Raw genomic sequence first — 15332 nt, 5'->3', positions numbered from 1 at the left:
TGTGCATGCATAAACAGTTGCAATCCCATGCGTGATGTAGCTGAACTTACATGCATGCTAGAACCGAATGCTTGCCACTCGGGCACATGAGCTTCTGCAAATATAAGACCCTTTTTGAAGCAGTTTTTTTTTAAAAAAAAAAAATCACTGTGGCTTAGGACACAATTACAGTTATTTTGTTACAAGCTCTCATGGATATAATCTTCTTCTACTGAGATTACTGTATTTGAATAATAGTCCTGTTATAAGCCTCTCCTGCAGAACGTACCTTGTGGTGCAGGATATCCAGTATCTCCTGGGAACAGCCTTCCAGAAAATATGCATGTTTGTAGAACTGAATGGAATAACGATGTAGGAATTATAGTCACAGATAACACAGAGATCAGTAACTACGGTATAAGCTGATTCCTGCAAATTTATAGTTTATGTAAACTAGAGTTTGAAGGCTGAGAAGATCCATGCTTTCATGGAAGACCTGTAGAGTGTGCAGGATCCAGCTGATGTTGATGGCTTAGTGCCGCCTTGATGAACCGTGTGACTTGGTTGCACTTCACTAGACAGTGAAATTAGACCCAAATTTCAGGCAGTGGGCTGTTTAATTGTGATTTGCTGGTGAAATGCTCTTTGGCTAGAAATCTGTTTGGATTTGTTTAGATTATTAGAATTTGCTCACAGCTTAGGCTCGAGCTTTCATTAATTAGCTCTCTGTTTGCATTGGGCTTCTTAACATGACTTGAGGGTATCAGTTGTCTGCTTCAGTTTTGTGGGACAAATTCACAATTGCCTGTAGCAGTGTGTTGTCTGGTACAGGCCTGTAGGTATAAGGGAAAGCAATATCTTGCAGCTGCACAGCTATTGTCTTCTTGCATGACTTGGAAAGTGCATTGTGCTAGCCAGCGCTAATGGAAACGGGGGGAAGTTCATCCTTTTTATACCTTCTCCACCAGCATGTTCTTTCTGGAGCTGCATCAGAAACCCCTTCCTTTTCTGGTGAAGCAAAATAGAGATGATTTTATGAGGGCTTGTATGAAAATGAAGACTCTAAACAGATGTGGAAATGCATCCGTTTCTGCCAGTATATGCCTGACAATTCTTATTAGAACAAGAACCCGCAAAACGTCTCTGCAGGCTGCCTGCAAGCAGCAGCTCTCACCCTGCCCGCCGGCGCAGCCTCGTTGCCTGGTAAGGCACCAAACGCAGCCCCTTTCCTGAGGGGCAGTCCTGCCTGCACCCGAGGTTACGTGGACAGGGAGCAGATGCCTGGTTTTGTGAGACACGTTGAAATGGGAAGATGGGAAGTATAAAAATACTCATAAAATTAGTGCATGGGTTACACAGTGGCAATATCAAAATAATGCTACCCAGCGAGGACCAAAGTTTGTACTGGCTGCAACATTAAAAACCACACTATATTCACACTAGTGTAAATAACAGGGTAATCTGAATCGGACTGAAGATAAAGCTATTAACAAAGCACTTTGGTAATGTGGGAGGAAGGGAAAAAGGAACAAGAAGTCTGCTGAAGAAAGCTTTGCTGTGGCAAAACTTGTAAGAGAGAAAGTCCCTTAGCAAAGGGTGACTGAAAACAACAGTTTTTCTTTGAGTTTAACAAGGTTGCTGATGTGAGTGCATATGAGGTCTCTGTCTGCTTGTATGTGCTGGGTGTATTGACGTGTCCGACACACACGGGATTGTTTGTGTAGCAGATTGCTTTGTTGAACACCGTCCATGAAATTGTACAGGATTTTTCAGCATTCGATATATCAATTCCTGGTCAAAATGTTACCTGATGTACAATGACTGCTACACAAATCAGTAGAATGTGATTCCTCCTCACTGTCAGTTTTTGTAAATCTCGCGCCTTGTGCAATGAATTTGCTTTGGATTTGGTGTGTGATGAAAGGAGCCCACAGTTTTCTTTGCAGGAGTTGTGCCCACATTCTGTATGTTACATGACGGGGAAAAAATAATATCTCATGTTTCCCGCTTGAATTATCTGCCTTACACAACGCCTGTGCTTACATGCTGAGTGCCTGTGAAAGCTATTCTTCCTCTTTGCCTTTTTTGATGAAAATACATTATGCACTTGAGTTATGAATAAAAGATCAAGGGCAAAACTGTATAATGCTCTACAGTGTACTTCGTAATAAACCCTGCTTTATGGCACTCACACTTCTGCTAGCAGATCCTTTTCTTGGGGAGATCCTGCCATTTAGAGTTCCTTTATGCTTTTTCTCCAAAGTGAAATATTTGTTAGGTTGCCTTATTCACACCTACTGCGAAATTTCAGTGGATGAGATTTTCACTGTATGTAATTCACACTGCTGGATCAGTGGACAATGTGTTAATTTATCTCAGTACCATACTTTTTCTTGCCTGGCTTAGTTCTTGGGAACTCAGTTTCCAGAGCTACCTGAGGGATGGGAAGACCACTCTGCTCTAGGAATGCTATACATCTTTTCTAAATTGCCTGGGTTAAAGGTCTGTTACTGTGCAACAGCCTGGGGTTTCTTCCTGCCGGGACTGTGTTACTGTCCTTTGCTATGGACTGAGTTTGGACTGGAAGTCTGTCTGGAAGCGCCGGCATCTGCCTGCAGGACGTGGTGGCTGGTTCTCCCTGGAACCCGTGTCCCTTCACACTGCTCTGACAATAGGCCACAGCTGGGCCCAAAGCATCTGCTGGGGCCGGACCTTCCTTTTTCTCTTCGCCACGCCACCCTCCTCAGCAACTGTGCTGTTCTCTGAGGCTCAGGAGAGTCCCGTCCTGCTGCAGTGGGAGTTACACAACAAGCGGCTGGAGGCTCCTTTGGTGCACCATGAAGTCACTTCTAAATCAGAGCGTAAGTCTAGAACTGAAAGTACAGCTTTACTTTCTTCCTTTTTATTTTTTATTTTTTAATTTTAGCTATTGTGTTTAAAAATCACCCAGAGTGATGAAAGTTCCCATGTGGCTTTTTAGCTGAAATCTTATGTCCAAAATCCAACTTAGATTTTTTTTTTTCTTCCCAGAATGACTCCCTCAATTTCTGCTAGAAATTATTGCTACTTCTGTGAGTGCCTTGAAGTTCAGTGTGGTGTTGCTAAATGCTGATAAACAGCTTCTACATTTCTCGTTATGCGTGGGCGGCTTGATTCGTATTTATAGCTGTGTGTTCGCACTGCGAGCTGTAAGGTGGTGTGTGTACGTACCATTGCTACTATAGACTTAGCTGAATACTACCCTCTCTAACATCCATTGCTGCTTCTTTTAAGACACCTACCCTTTTTTAGCACCCACAGAACTTGATGAAGTCAGTTGTCCCATGATTTTGTGAAAGCTTGGATGCTAACATAGCACTTTGTCACAAGGAGTGGCCTCAAACCTGTGAATGATGTCATATCGTTGGTGTATCGGGTTTAAGCATAGCCGTGCTGTGACTTCTGGAACATACGCTCTAAGCTTGGGCTAAATTTTTCCCTAGCTATATTGAAGGTTATGTAGGCATCTGTTAAAAGTGGGACATGCTTCATCCTCCTCCTTTTGATAGATGCTGCTTTTCTTTTCCATCAGAGAACTGTAGCTGCGCTTAAATGAGCTGCTTTAGTTTTGCAGCTGAATAGGTAAGGTCCTTAGTGTGGTGTGGTCCTGACACATATTTTACATTTAGGTCACCGGTGCATTTGGCCCAGATTTTCAAGTTTCACTCTTGTCCGGCAGCATTTTGATGGATTTGGCCAGTGGCTTGTATTTAGCAAGGAAGCATTATGTGATGCTTCTACTATTGAAGTCACTGCATCAAAGGAAATGATATTACGTTGTATTACAGTAAAATGATTGCAGCATCCTGTGTAAAGAAATAAAAGTAGGAGTTTAATTTCTTTTGTTTATTATTTGAAAGGTGCAGAAGCAGATACATTTCTAAAGCTGTTGTGATTAAAATTCTGCAGTTTTTGTTCCATCCAAAGGGCAATTCTGATTATAATTTTTCCAAAAGACTTAGAGCTTAAATACCTCTGTGTTCACTAATCACACGGTATCGATGTGAGAATCCTTCACAGCACCTTATGCTCACTCCATTGCCGGAGTGCCTGCACATCAGACTTGCTGTGTGGTTCCCACTTCTGCCCAGGGGATCTCCGCCACCCCGCCTGTGACTCGGACCGCTGTGTGATCACAGGTGTCCCTGGTGCTGGTCTGAACAAGGTCAATTTTTACTGGGCACAGTGAATTGATTCTCCAAGCCCTGCCAACAGGACCCCACCGGCTTTATGAAAATTGATTTAAATATTATTAAAGCATATTAACTAACATTAATAACTAAAGTATTTGAAAAAGCTGATGCAACGCTCCTTGCTTTGAGCCGGGGCAGCACTAATGAGCGTAAATCCCAAGGGAAGCTTATCATTTCATCTGCCTGGTCGTGCAGATGTTAAAGCCTGCATGCCTTGACTATGCCAAACTCTTAAAAAAGCGATGGGTACATCTGAGTTAACATGTCCTCGCATCACACCTCTACGTTTCCGTTGCAAGGACGAGAGCGCCTGACAAGCCCTCCTGCAGCCGGCCTGCGGGAGCCGCGCGTGAAGGTGCGCGGGGCTTCGCCTGCTCCTGGGCTGCGACGCGCGGCCCCTGCCGCGGCCCCAGGTGCTGGTTTGGGAATGAGGAGTGAGACCCGGAGGTGAGGGACAGGTCCGTGGTCGGGACCTTGGCCGTTGCTTCTCGCTTAGTGAATTAATTGGGGTAAAAAGCGAGGGTTTGATTCTGGCACGAATTTGAAAAATCTGCAAGTACCCAAGTTGTGGTTTCCCCCCGAGCCCTTAGAGCGGTGCCGCTGACAGTCAGCGTGCCGTGCTGTTGGGTCGTGCTCCTGGCCCTGCTCTCAGAACCTGCCGGAGGTGTCAGAGGAAGCCGGCTGGGCGGGCAGCTTGCGCACACGGCGATTCCACCCCGAAGCGTCCCGCTGGGTCTGCGCACCGGCCGCACGGGAGCCTTGCTGTGCCCCCCGCCGTCACCCCGAGCAGCGCCAAGCCCGACGTGCGCCAGGAGCGCTGCCCGCTGCAGGGCCGCGGGGCCGGGGGGCGCCGGGCGCTCCGCCCGCAGCGAGCCGGGGCCCGGGGCGGCTGCCGCGAGGTGGCGGTGCCGGCACGGACACGGGCACGGCCGCGGGGAGCGCGGCCCCGGCCCCGGCCCCCGCCCCCCCGCGCCGCCCCCCGGCGGGGCACGAGGGGCGCGAGCGGCGGGGCAGAGCCGCGGCCCCGCCGGTCCCGGTCCCCCCTCCGCCGCCCCCCGGTGGCCAGGCACGTGCGAGGGGCGGGGGCGCACCGGGAGCGGCGGGGGGGGGCACCGGGGGGGCACCGGGGGGGGCGGCCGCGGGGAACTTGGCCGGCACCGGGCGGCGGGGCGGGGCGGGGCGGGCGGGGCGGGGCGGCCCCGGCGCTGTCCCCGGTGCTGGCGCGGTCCCGGCCCCGCTCCGCCGGGATGATGCAATCGGCAGCGCCCGCCGCCGGCACGGCCCCGCGCCGCTGAGCGGAGCCGCACCGAGCCGGGCTGAGCCGGGCTGAGCCGGGCAGAGCCGCGCCGAGCCGGGCTGAGCCGGGCTGAGCTGAGCCGGGCCGAACCGGGCTGAGCCGAGCCGAGCCGAGCCGAGCAGCGGGAGCGGCGGCCAGCCCGGCGCAGCGGACCGGACCGGACCGCACCGCACCGGAGCGGAGCGGAGCGGAGCGCCCCGGGCAGCCCCGCGGCGCCCCGGCCATGTCCCCGCCGCCCCCCGGCCCGGGGCCGCTGCCGCCGCGGGAGCCGCCGGAGCCCGGCCGCCCGTAGCGCGGGGTTTCTGCAAGTCATCCGCCCACCGCCGCCCTGCCCCGGCCCCGCTCCGAGGACCCCGGTCGGATTTATTGGGGTTTTGTGCTTTTTGCTCCTTGCTTCTTCCTGCCCTCCCCGCCGTGCTGTGTGTACCGGTTCCTCTCGTCACCTGCCGTGGTTAACTTTCCTGTGACTCGGTTTAACTCTTGAGGTCTCCGTGGATGTTGCTAAGAGCACTTTTCTCGCCTTTGCTGCCCCTTGCCGGGACCGGATTTGGTACTAACCGGGCTCCGTGTGCCTGTGTGTGTGTTCTGAGTGTCCTGAGATGTTGCTTTCCTGTACAGAGCTGTGCGTTACCTGTAACCAAGGTAAGAGCTGCCGTTCCCCCTGCCTCAGCTGCATGTCTGAATCAGATGCTCGTTTAAAGATGAGCCGTGTGTTGTCTTTAAACCGTGGGGTCACACGGAGTCCTTCCCTTGGTTAGTACTTGCGAAAAGGAACGTAGAACTTGGCAAAAATAGATCTGTTTAGCAGGAGAGCTAACGGCTTTCAAAAACCATCGGCTTCTCTCTGTTGCAATTTCTGGGTTGCTTAAGAGAATAATTTGTGTCTTATTTTGTTTTCCCTTTTAACAGACCCGTGAAGGATCGTAGGCTTGGCTTGACCTTGATTTTGATGGCTTTGTTGGAAGATCTGATGATGTGATTGCATTTCGTGAAGTGATTGCTCTCCAGCCCCTATGGCTTAGGATACAAGCCACTTCTGCCACACAGTTACTCATGGACAATTCCCAATTTTTTTAGACAAACCTTTTTTTTCTTTTCTCTTTTTTTTTGTTTCCTCACTTTCCTTTCACCCCATTTCTCCTTAATGTTGGGAGCCTTATTCTACACTTTGCCGTGATCGACAGTCCTGCTGCTCCTTGCTGTTGGTTTCCTTTTTAAAATACAATGGCTCTAAGTGGCAACTGCAGGACTTACCTTCCTGCTCGGGAGCAAGGGACCGGGCTGCACTCCTTCCCGGAGGTCGTGGAGCTAAACGTGGGTGGCCAGGTTTACTTCACTCGCCACTCCACCTTGGTTGGCACCCCTCACTCCCTGCTGTGGAAAATGTTCACCCCAAAAAGAGAGACAGCCAACGATCTGGCTAAGGACTCTAAGGGAAGATTCTTCATCGACAGAGATGGCTTTCTTTTCCGCTATATTCTGGACTATCTCAGGGACAAGCAAGTGGTTCTGCCCGACCACTTCCCGGAGAAGGGAAGGCTCAAGAGGGAGGCTGAGTACTTCCAGCTCCCGGACCTGGTCAAACTGCTGACTCCCGATGACAGCAAGCAAAGCCCCGACGATTATTGCCACAGTGACTATGAAGAGGTCTCCCAAGGCAGTGACACGAGAATATGCCCACCCTCGTCGCTCTTACCATCGGATCGGAAGTGGGGATTCATTACCATTGGGTACCGGGGGTCGTGCACTATTGGCAGGGAGAGCCAAGCAGACGCCAAATTCAGGAGGGTCCCAAGGATTTTGGTTTGTGGAAGGATTGCTCTGGTCAAAGAGGTCTTTGGAGAAAGTTTGAATGAAAGCAGAGACCCAGACAGAGCTCCAGAAAGGTACACCTCCAGGTTTTATCTCAAGTTCAAGCATCTGGAGAGGGCTTTCGACATGTTATCTGAGTGTGGATTCCACATGGTGGCCTGCAACTCCTCTGTGACGGCTTCCTTTGTCAATCAGTACACTGACGACAAGGTCTGGTCCAGCTACACTGAATATGTCTTCTACCGTAAGTACGAGGCATTTCTAAGGGAAGCGTAACTGCCTGTTCGAAGCCCGTCTCTGACCGTACGGTTCTCAAAGCCCAGAAAGTGCACATTTCCTTGGGTCTGCTGCGGACCGAAGCTTTATTTTGCTCTGGGGTGATACGCTTCAGTTTAAGCTTGCAAAAGGTAAAGCAAGGCTGAACTCGGTGCCTTGGTCTTGGCTAGGTGGCAGCACAGACTGCCGAAAGCGCCCATCCCCGCGGCGAAGGCTCCGTGCCCCTGGCTGTGCGGCTCAGCCGCCCGCGGGCCTTGCACGCTTCTGCCTGCGAGCGCGATGCGATGCGAGCCTTGCAAACGCGCTGCAGATTTAATTACAGAAAATCTGCAAATGGGATTCAATTTGCAAAGGTAAAAGCTGCTTGATAATAGTCAAGCGTAGTCGGCCAAACCATCTGTCAGCAAACCCGACACACTTACATGCAGGGAAGGGAAAACAAAATCCCGTCCCCCTGGCTGCTTTTCAACGGGGAGCCTTCTCAGAGCCAACTGATGTGCTCTGAAATGAGGGCTCAGAGCAGAGAGAGGCGAGTTGCTGTGCCTTGTTATGCAACATGCCTATGAAAAACAGTCCTCGTAATGAGAAGTATCTGCCCTGCTTACTGCAATCACATCGGATCACATACTGTTGTGGTAATTTTAGCTGATAGCTCTAGCAGGCTCATTAACTTTCTAAGTTGATATTCAGGTAGAGGTACTGTTACCAATGGTAACACGAGGGTGATTTTGATTCTATAATTCTGTATCAGAAAATCGTTCCCCAACTGCTGTGCTTAAATGTGCAAGAGGTTCGTGAGGATGTTTTCTTCCATTTTCATCTAAAGAGGGTGAAGGATGGAACATTTTCCCAGTCCATTTGTACAAATGGGCTTTAGCCAGCTGCTGCTTTGGGCAGAGGGATTTAAAGAAGGATAAAAATTGCTTTGCCTGCAGACCTGCCACGCTGTGTGCAATGCTTACAGTTGGCAGGCTTGGTAATGTGGGGAGCTGACAAAAGTTTTAGATGAAAGATGTATCAGGAAGTGAATAGTTGGTGTGTAATACTGGGTTCAGCGCCATCTACTCTTGTGTCTCAGCTCAACAGGCAACCCTAGTCTGCTTATGTAATGATGCTTAAGTTAGCATCCTGAAGAGCCATCTGTATTTTTGACATGCATAGATTTACGTAAAATTAGTTTTCTAGCTGGATTTCGTAGCAAAATGGTTCAAAGGTCTTGGATCGGCTCATATGCTAACAAGGATAGATGATTTCTATTATTAGGCTTCTCGTGTTTGAAAATTATAGTGTCTTGTACAAGTTAGAGGAGAACAATTCATGTAGTTAAATGAATGGATTAGAATAAATTGTATTTAAATTTAGAATTGGGAAAAAAAGTTCTCTATAAGCTCAATGTTTTGCTAATTGAAGAGAGGATGAAAGTAGGTTCTACACAAATTAACAAACACAGACTACTGACTTCCATATTACTTGAATTTTTACCTTCAAAGGTTGCCTTTTGCTTCCACATTGTTACAGTTAGGGTACCAAGATGAGAGGTACCTTACGAATTTTGGAGAGTGAAATTTTATAGCAGGCATCACAAAATCTTCTCCCACCAATACACAGAATGCCCAATTCAATTAAAGTTCTTGGAAAGACGTATCCAGTCAACAGGTTTTGCATTTGGTTCATACCAGTTTTGTCTATTTTTGACACTGGTGCAGTTTCAGAGATGGATTTTTCCAAGGGTCCTTCCCTAGGCAAAGCAATGACTGTGATGCCGAACCACTCTTTTATCTCAATCCAAATCTCTCTGTTACGCTTCGTGCTGGTTGCTGCTCGCTGTGCTAGAGCTGCTGGGGGCTGCAGAGGTTCCCGGCGGTGTGCGTGGGCTCTGGCCGCAGCCAGGCGCGGGGAGCAGCACGGTGCCTGCAGAATTCACCTGGAGCAAAAGGAGCCCCTTTCCAAACCTCCCAAAGGCTTTCATTTTAAACTTTGAGGACCAATAAAATTGACATCTGGCGTTCTAGTGGAATATTACAACTTCTCTGCAGCTGTTTAGCCATAATTATTTAATTAGAAGCTGCCAACTGTGTCTATATTAGCATTAATTCATCAAGCTGTTGCAGTCAGGTTAATGGTCCTAAACATGGGTGGTGTCTAAAACAACTGGTTAGAGAGATGCAAAGGTGGTCGTCGCAGAGCAGCTCAGTAGCTCCTGTGAAATGCACAGCTGAGGGGGTCCAGAGCTGAGAAGGGACGACTGTTTCCAAAGGAAGAAGAATAGAGGGGGAAACAGTGTTTTGATGCACCAAACACACAGCGTGCACCAAATACTCCTCAAAAGGTAAAATAGCTGTGGTTGGCATGAAGATAAAGAACATTCTTCATACACAAATCCTTCTGGAAGTAGATCAGATGGGCTGATGGGGGTGTAAACCGTGCAGCTATTCACATGGGTACAGTGTGTGCTGTTAACAGCATTGCGTGATTAATATTGTATGATAGTTTATCCCCTCGCTCAAGTTTAGGTGCTATTAAGGCTAATGGGAGATTCGTGTTCTCTGTGGAGGAGCTTTTCCCGAAATGCAGGGCACGCAGAAAGCGTCCAGAACAGCAAACCTGCAGCTGTTTTGCTGAGTGGGTGGTGAGATGGGCTGCAAAGCCCGCACACAGGATGACAGTGCAATCCTGGGAGCGCAGCTGGGCTCCGCTCCAGCTTCAAGTAGGCCAAGGCGAAGCAGGGTTTGGAGACAGGCTGTGCTGATCCATTAGGCCCATAATTAAGCAGTTCTTTGAAACGCAGTCGCTGTGTGGTGGGTGGGCAGGAGCTGCAGCCTGCGTTCCTGCTCACAGGTGGAGCACGAGTGGAGGAAGGGATGGGGGTTCCGCTCGTGCATCTTCTTTCCCTCCAGTTTCTGTTATGTCAATGAAATTAAAAAAAAAAATACTACCTACAGTTGGATTTCTGAATTGAACACTTTGGTGGTTTTCTCTCCTGTTTTGTCAATGATCTTGAAGTAAAACCCCATCTCCAAACAATCAAATCTTTGAAGAGCGTGATAGCCTCTGCTTAGATCTTCATTTTAAACTGTTTCCAACCTCTACAATGGGATGAATCACAGATACACACGGGAACATCTGGTGCGTGCTGGGGGGTGGCGGTGGTGGTGGTGTTAAAGCATATGGGCTGGCTCAGCCTTCTGTAGCCTGGCCCCATTCCTGGCTTCGCAGTGCCAGAAGCAGGCTCCTTCTCACCACGTCCCATAACCTACACACCAGCCCTTTTTGCTTGGATGCAGGCGTGCAGAGCTGCCAGGACTGTGGGTGACCGTCCTGCACGTGCACGCTGTGAGTGCCAGAAGTGCAACACGACAGGTTGGAGATGGAGGAGGAGGAGGAGGCCTTAGCTTCGGGCAGCGGGTCAGCGACACGGCACCGCGTGTGTGTGTCTGCAGAGCAGCTGGGAGCAGCGTGGCGTGGCTGTGGGGCGGGCTAGGGTGGGGAGAAGTGGCATCTCGGCCCCTTGGGGTATCGCTGTGCCCCCCAGGACCCTGTGGCACGTCCCTTCTCTCTGCTTTTCAGCGGCAGGGATTGTAACAGGCTCTCAGAACAGTCCCTGGTGCAGGGGAGAGGTCTTGACTGCAGTGCATCATGGCAGCCCCTGCCTCTGCTCGCGTGGCTCCCCGGCCAGGGGCACGGCCCGCAGCACGAGGCACCGGGTGCCCTCTGCTCAGCTGGAGCAGCAAAGGAGGGGGAGAGGAGAGACACTAGGCAAAAAGGAGCAAATATAGAAGTACAGATGGAGGAAAGGGTGAGAAAATTCACACACAATCTGGAGGGAAAGAACTAGGGAAAAGATGGGGGTACTGACAGCTACACCAAGATAATTTGTTAGAGACGTCAAGCCTTCAATTTATCCCAAATGTTTCCCCACAACAGGCAGGTGGAGAGGGCTTGAGAAAAGCTCCTTCAAGTTCACTGGCAGAAAAGAATATGGAGGTTGAGATAGATGCCTGTCCCTGCCCTTCCTGAGGCCGTTTGCAAAGTCTGAGCAAATGTGAGGCAATCAGAACAACCGGCCTGGTTGGCTTAAGCCTCGCCTTGCACCGGGCACTTCACATCTGTGCGCAGGTTGCAGCTCAGGCATCTGCAAATGCTCCAAGGAAACCGTGGGGCACTCCTGGCCCTGCAGCTCCGACAGCCAGCCGTTAGCTGACAAGGCTCTCGCTGCTGAAGGATGGGCGCTGCCTCCGCTGGCTCTAGCGGCGGTTCTCAATTCCGGCCTCCTCGCCTCCCTCTTTCACAAAGATGCTGGCTGGGTGTCGTTGTCACTTGCTGGCAGGAGGCTGAGGTATTTCTGAAGTAGATGTCAAATTCTGGGTTAAACAGATGAGACCTCTTGGCTGGGGCTGTGCAGAAGGAAAGCTGAGCAGACACGTGGTCTGATTTTTTTGGGTGGTCCTTTGGGGACCCAGGAGTTGGACTCGATGAGCCTTGTGGGTCCCTTCCAACTCGGATATTCTATGATTCCGTGATTCTGCGATACCCTCTGCAAGGGTGCTCTGATGGCTGTTCACTGGACACGCATCCTTGGGGCGATCCCGGTGTCGTCCATCCAACACGATCCCCTGGGAATAACGCAGCCGCCCACGGCCAGCCCCCTTGTACGTGTGAGCAGAGCTAAAAGATCGCACGCTGATGTGCGTATCGCTGACTCATAAATGAACTGTGTGGTAGAAATTTGCCTAACAAGATGAACCCTCTTGTGCAGTGACAGCTACAGCTCTGCTGCCAAAGGCTTAGATGAAGAAGATAAACCACCTATTTTCCTTTACCTTTAAACTGATAGACCTGTATGTTCTAGTAGTTTGTTTTGTCTGGTTTTGTATCAGTGAAGATAAAAATGGCCTAAAAGATAACAAAATAAAATCTAATCCGATGAATAATGCAGTCTTCCTTTCCTGTAGACAGGAGATGTTTGTTTCCAGGTAATTATTGTCATTGTCAGTGAGCCTGGTCCATCTCGCTGACCAAAACTCTCTGAGCGCTCACAAGGATGCTCGTCTGCACGTGGTGGGGGTGTAGCACAGTCAGCCAAGTCTGTTAGCGTATTCACAGGAGTCACAAGGACCTTGCTCCCAGCTTTCTGGTCATACTTGAGTGATGGGTGATGTTTTCCCACTTTGTCATGGCAGACTGAGAAGCCTGCAGAGGCTGTCAGTTTGATTAGAGTTGTTCCATAGATGAAAAATGCTATTATTTATTGGAAACCAATAATATCGAATCTGGTTGTTAGATTAGTCTAAAAATCTTCAGCTCAGTGGATAACTGAAGCAAAGCTTGGTGAAAAAGTGTACTGGGTGGGTACAGGACTCAGGCTTCATTGTAGTGATGTATGAATAGCGACGTTTGGGAACCAGCTCGGGTGGCCGTTGCGTACCGGCCTTTGTCGCTGCCCAGCATTCACGGCCTGGCTGGCGTTCCGTATGCCTTTGGTAGGATCTTCATCGACCCGAACGTTCAATATAGATGTTTAACATGAATATATAGATCTGTTACCTTGCCGCTGTAACGTACAACTTAATGGTGCAAATCCTCCCTCTGCTGCAAGCCCTGCTCGGCAGCAAGGCAGGATTCCTGCCAGGAAAACACAAACCTGCCCGCCCGTGCTCACAGGGCCTCTGCGCCGGGAGCGGGCCGGGGAGCTCCCGCGGCAGGGCGAGCCCTGCTGGAAGTGGCGGGGGCCTGGCCTTTGGTCTGCTCAGCTGCCTGACGTTTGGGACTCCCCCGTCGTTTCAAACCACCAGAAGGGCTGTGCAGGCCTAGTGCGGTATGGGGAGATGCTGGGAGTACTGGCTCTGCACTGGGAGGCCCATGGCGGGCTGCGGGCAGGCTCTCATGGCCCGCTGCTGCAGGGCTGGCGGTCACCTGGAGGCAGAGCCTCCGCTGCGAAGGCTGTCCTGCTGCTGCTGCTGCTCCTGCTCCGTAATCCAGAGAGCGACTGTGACGACTAAAGGATTAACGAAGCAGGGCTGGCATTTAGGAAAACTATCACTGTATTTTAAACTGCAGCCCAACCCCTCTGGAGCTGGATGTTTTCCAGGAATGGTGTGCATGAGATCCCGCAGTACGTTTCCATGGACCGGCTGGTCCCCTTACCGTAACACACCCAGAGATGTCCCTGCGAGACGTCCCTGAGCTGCCGTCGGGGCAGATAAGGAAAGGGCACCGCCAGCCTGCGCCCGCCGGGTTCGGAGGGAGGACAGCTGGGCACGTGGGGTGGCGACTTAGAGGAGAAAATATTCCGGTCTCGCTGGGCTGGTCTCTGCGCAGCAGGGAGGAATCGCTCCCAGCAGCCAGTCTTCCAGGGCTTTGCTCCATCTGATGGGCTCAGGCCTTTTTTAAAACTTGCTGAAATGTAGTGGTGGTTCTAAGGAAAAAAGAAATCAGAAAGAGCAAGGAGTGTAAATAAGAAAACATAACACAGATATTTGCCATTCAATGAATATCAGCAACATATTGTATATACAGACAAACACTTCCTTGCAGCAGGTTTTTTTTTCAAGTCATCCTGGATTTGTTTAAATTTGTAACCACAACATTTTCTCAGTTTCTTCTCCTTTTTTTCGGCTTTTCAAGTTCAAGTCTAACATACAGTAAATATAGAGACAAGAAGCAAAATCTAAATTACATCTTTGAAAAGAGTAACAGTAACCTTTTATGAATCTAACTCAAAACCATTTTTTTATGAAGGAAGAAAATAGGAGTTAGACTTGATGGAATTTCTTAAGTTGTGTCCAAAATGTAACGGCGAATGAACTGGACATTCCAATGAATTTTCCGTGAGCGATTTCAGCCCATTACTTTCAGAAGGCACGCTCAAGTTAGTGCTGGAACAACATAAAACATTTCTGCCACTGTTACGCAGCCTGATTTTAACCCAGTGCTTCAGGTGCACTAGGTTAGGGTAAATCTTAAGGAACAATGGACGTCGAGCTTTAAACTTGATGATGTAATTGAGCTTATAATTTTGATTATTCGAGGAGGGCTGAACATCTGCAATGCCTCTGAAGTCGGTAAAAATTCAGGTATGATGACCAATATGTGATATCAAAGCTCAGTACAGAAGATAACATCTCCCTGTACTAGTCATGTGGGAGGCTGTTTTTTATTTTGGTGCTATTGGCCCTTACTAAAGCCTTCCTAAGAACTTTGGACTTTTCTTTTGGAGTGAATGGCCTTTGGTTTTATCTCTGCTAGTAGTGGCAAATGAAATAGGGAGTGAGCAGCATACTGGACATCAGAGTACTGTGTAGGCTGTTTTCCTTAATTTTCTCAAATTATCTTGTTACATTAGTTTTCTAATAATATTTTTTTTTTAAGTGAGAAGCCTGGAATTGTGATAATACTTTTTACATTTCGATAGCTGGTTATGAGCATTGTTGAAATAGCCATAAATATAAACTGTTCAATTAGAGTGTGATCCCATTGACCGCTTTGTATCGACTACCAGTCATGTAAAATACCTTCCCGTCCGTAAGCCGAGTGTTGGTGCGAGCACTCTACAGCTGTAATAACTGGATGGGCTTAGGAAGCTGGTTCATAAATTACTGGCGTTAAAATTTTTTTAGTACTTGTTCTGAATCTACTAACAGTGATTAGCAATTTATAGGAGCTCATTGATTAGCTGCTAAGGCAGCTAAAATATTCCCTTACCCAAAATGCAGTGAAGAAACCCCTGGCTGCCTTGG

General features: G+C 49.4%; 1 protein-coding gene across 3 annotated transcripts in view; it reads left to right on the top strand.

Annotated features, from left to right (window-relative positions):
• The first annotated feature begins 5453 nt into the window (after positions 1-5453).
• The window catches only part of KCTD16 (potassium channel tetramerization domain containing 16), a 60709-nt gene continuing 50830 nt past the window's right edge, over positions 5454-15332 (top strand). The window contains exons 1-2 of one of the 3 annotated variants that reach the window (XM_083799246.1): positions 5454-6150; positions 6418-7564. In XM_083799246.1, coding sequence (XP_083655372.1) covers positions 6733-7564 — 832 coding nt within the window. In that variant the 5' untranslated portion in view covers positions 5454-6150; positions 6418-6732. The remainder of the gene's footprint in view (positions 6151-6417; positions 7565-15332) is intronic. The other 2 variants (XM_083799245.1, XM_083799244.1) reach the window with 2 other exon arrangements.

This window comes from Anser anser (assembly GCF_964211835.1).
Source record: "Anser anser genome assembly, chromosome: 14".
NCBI classification, from domain to species: Eukaryota; Metazoa; Chordata; class Aves; order Anseriformes; family Anatidae; genus Anser; species Anser anser.
Note: the sequence above shows the minus strand (reverse complement) of the source record. Positions and strands in the feature narration are given on the sequence as shown.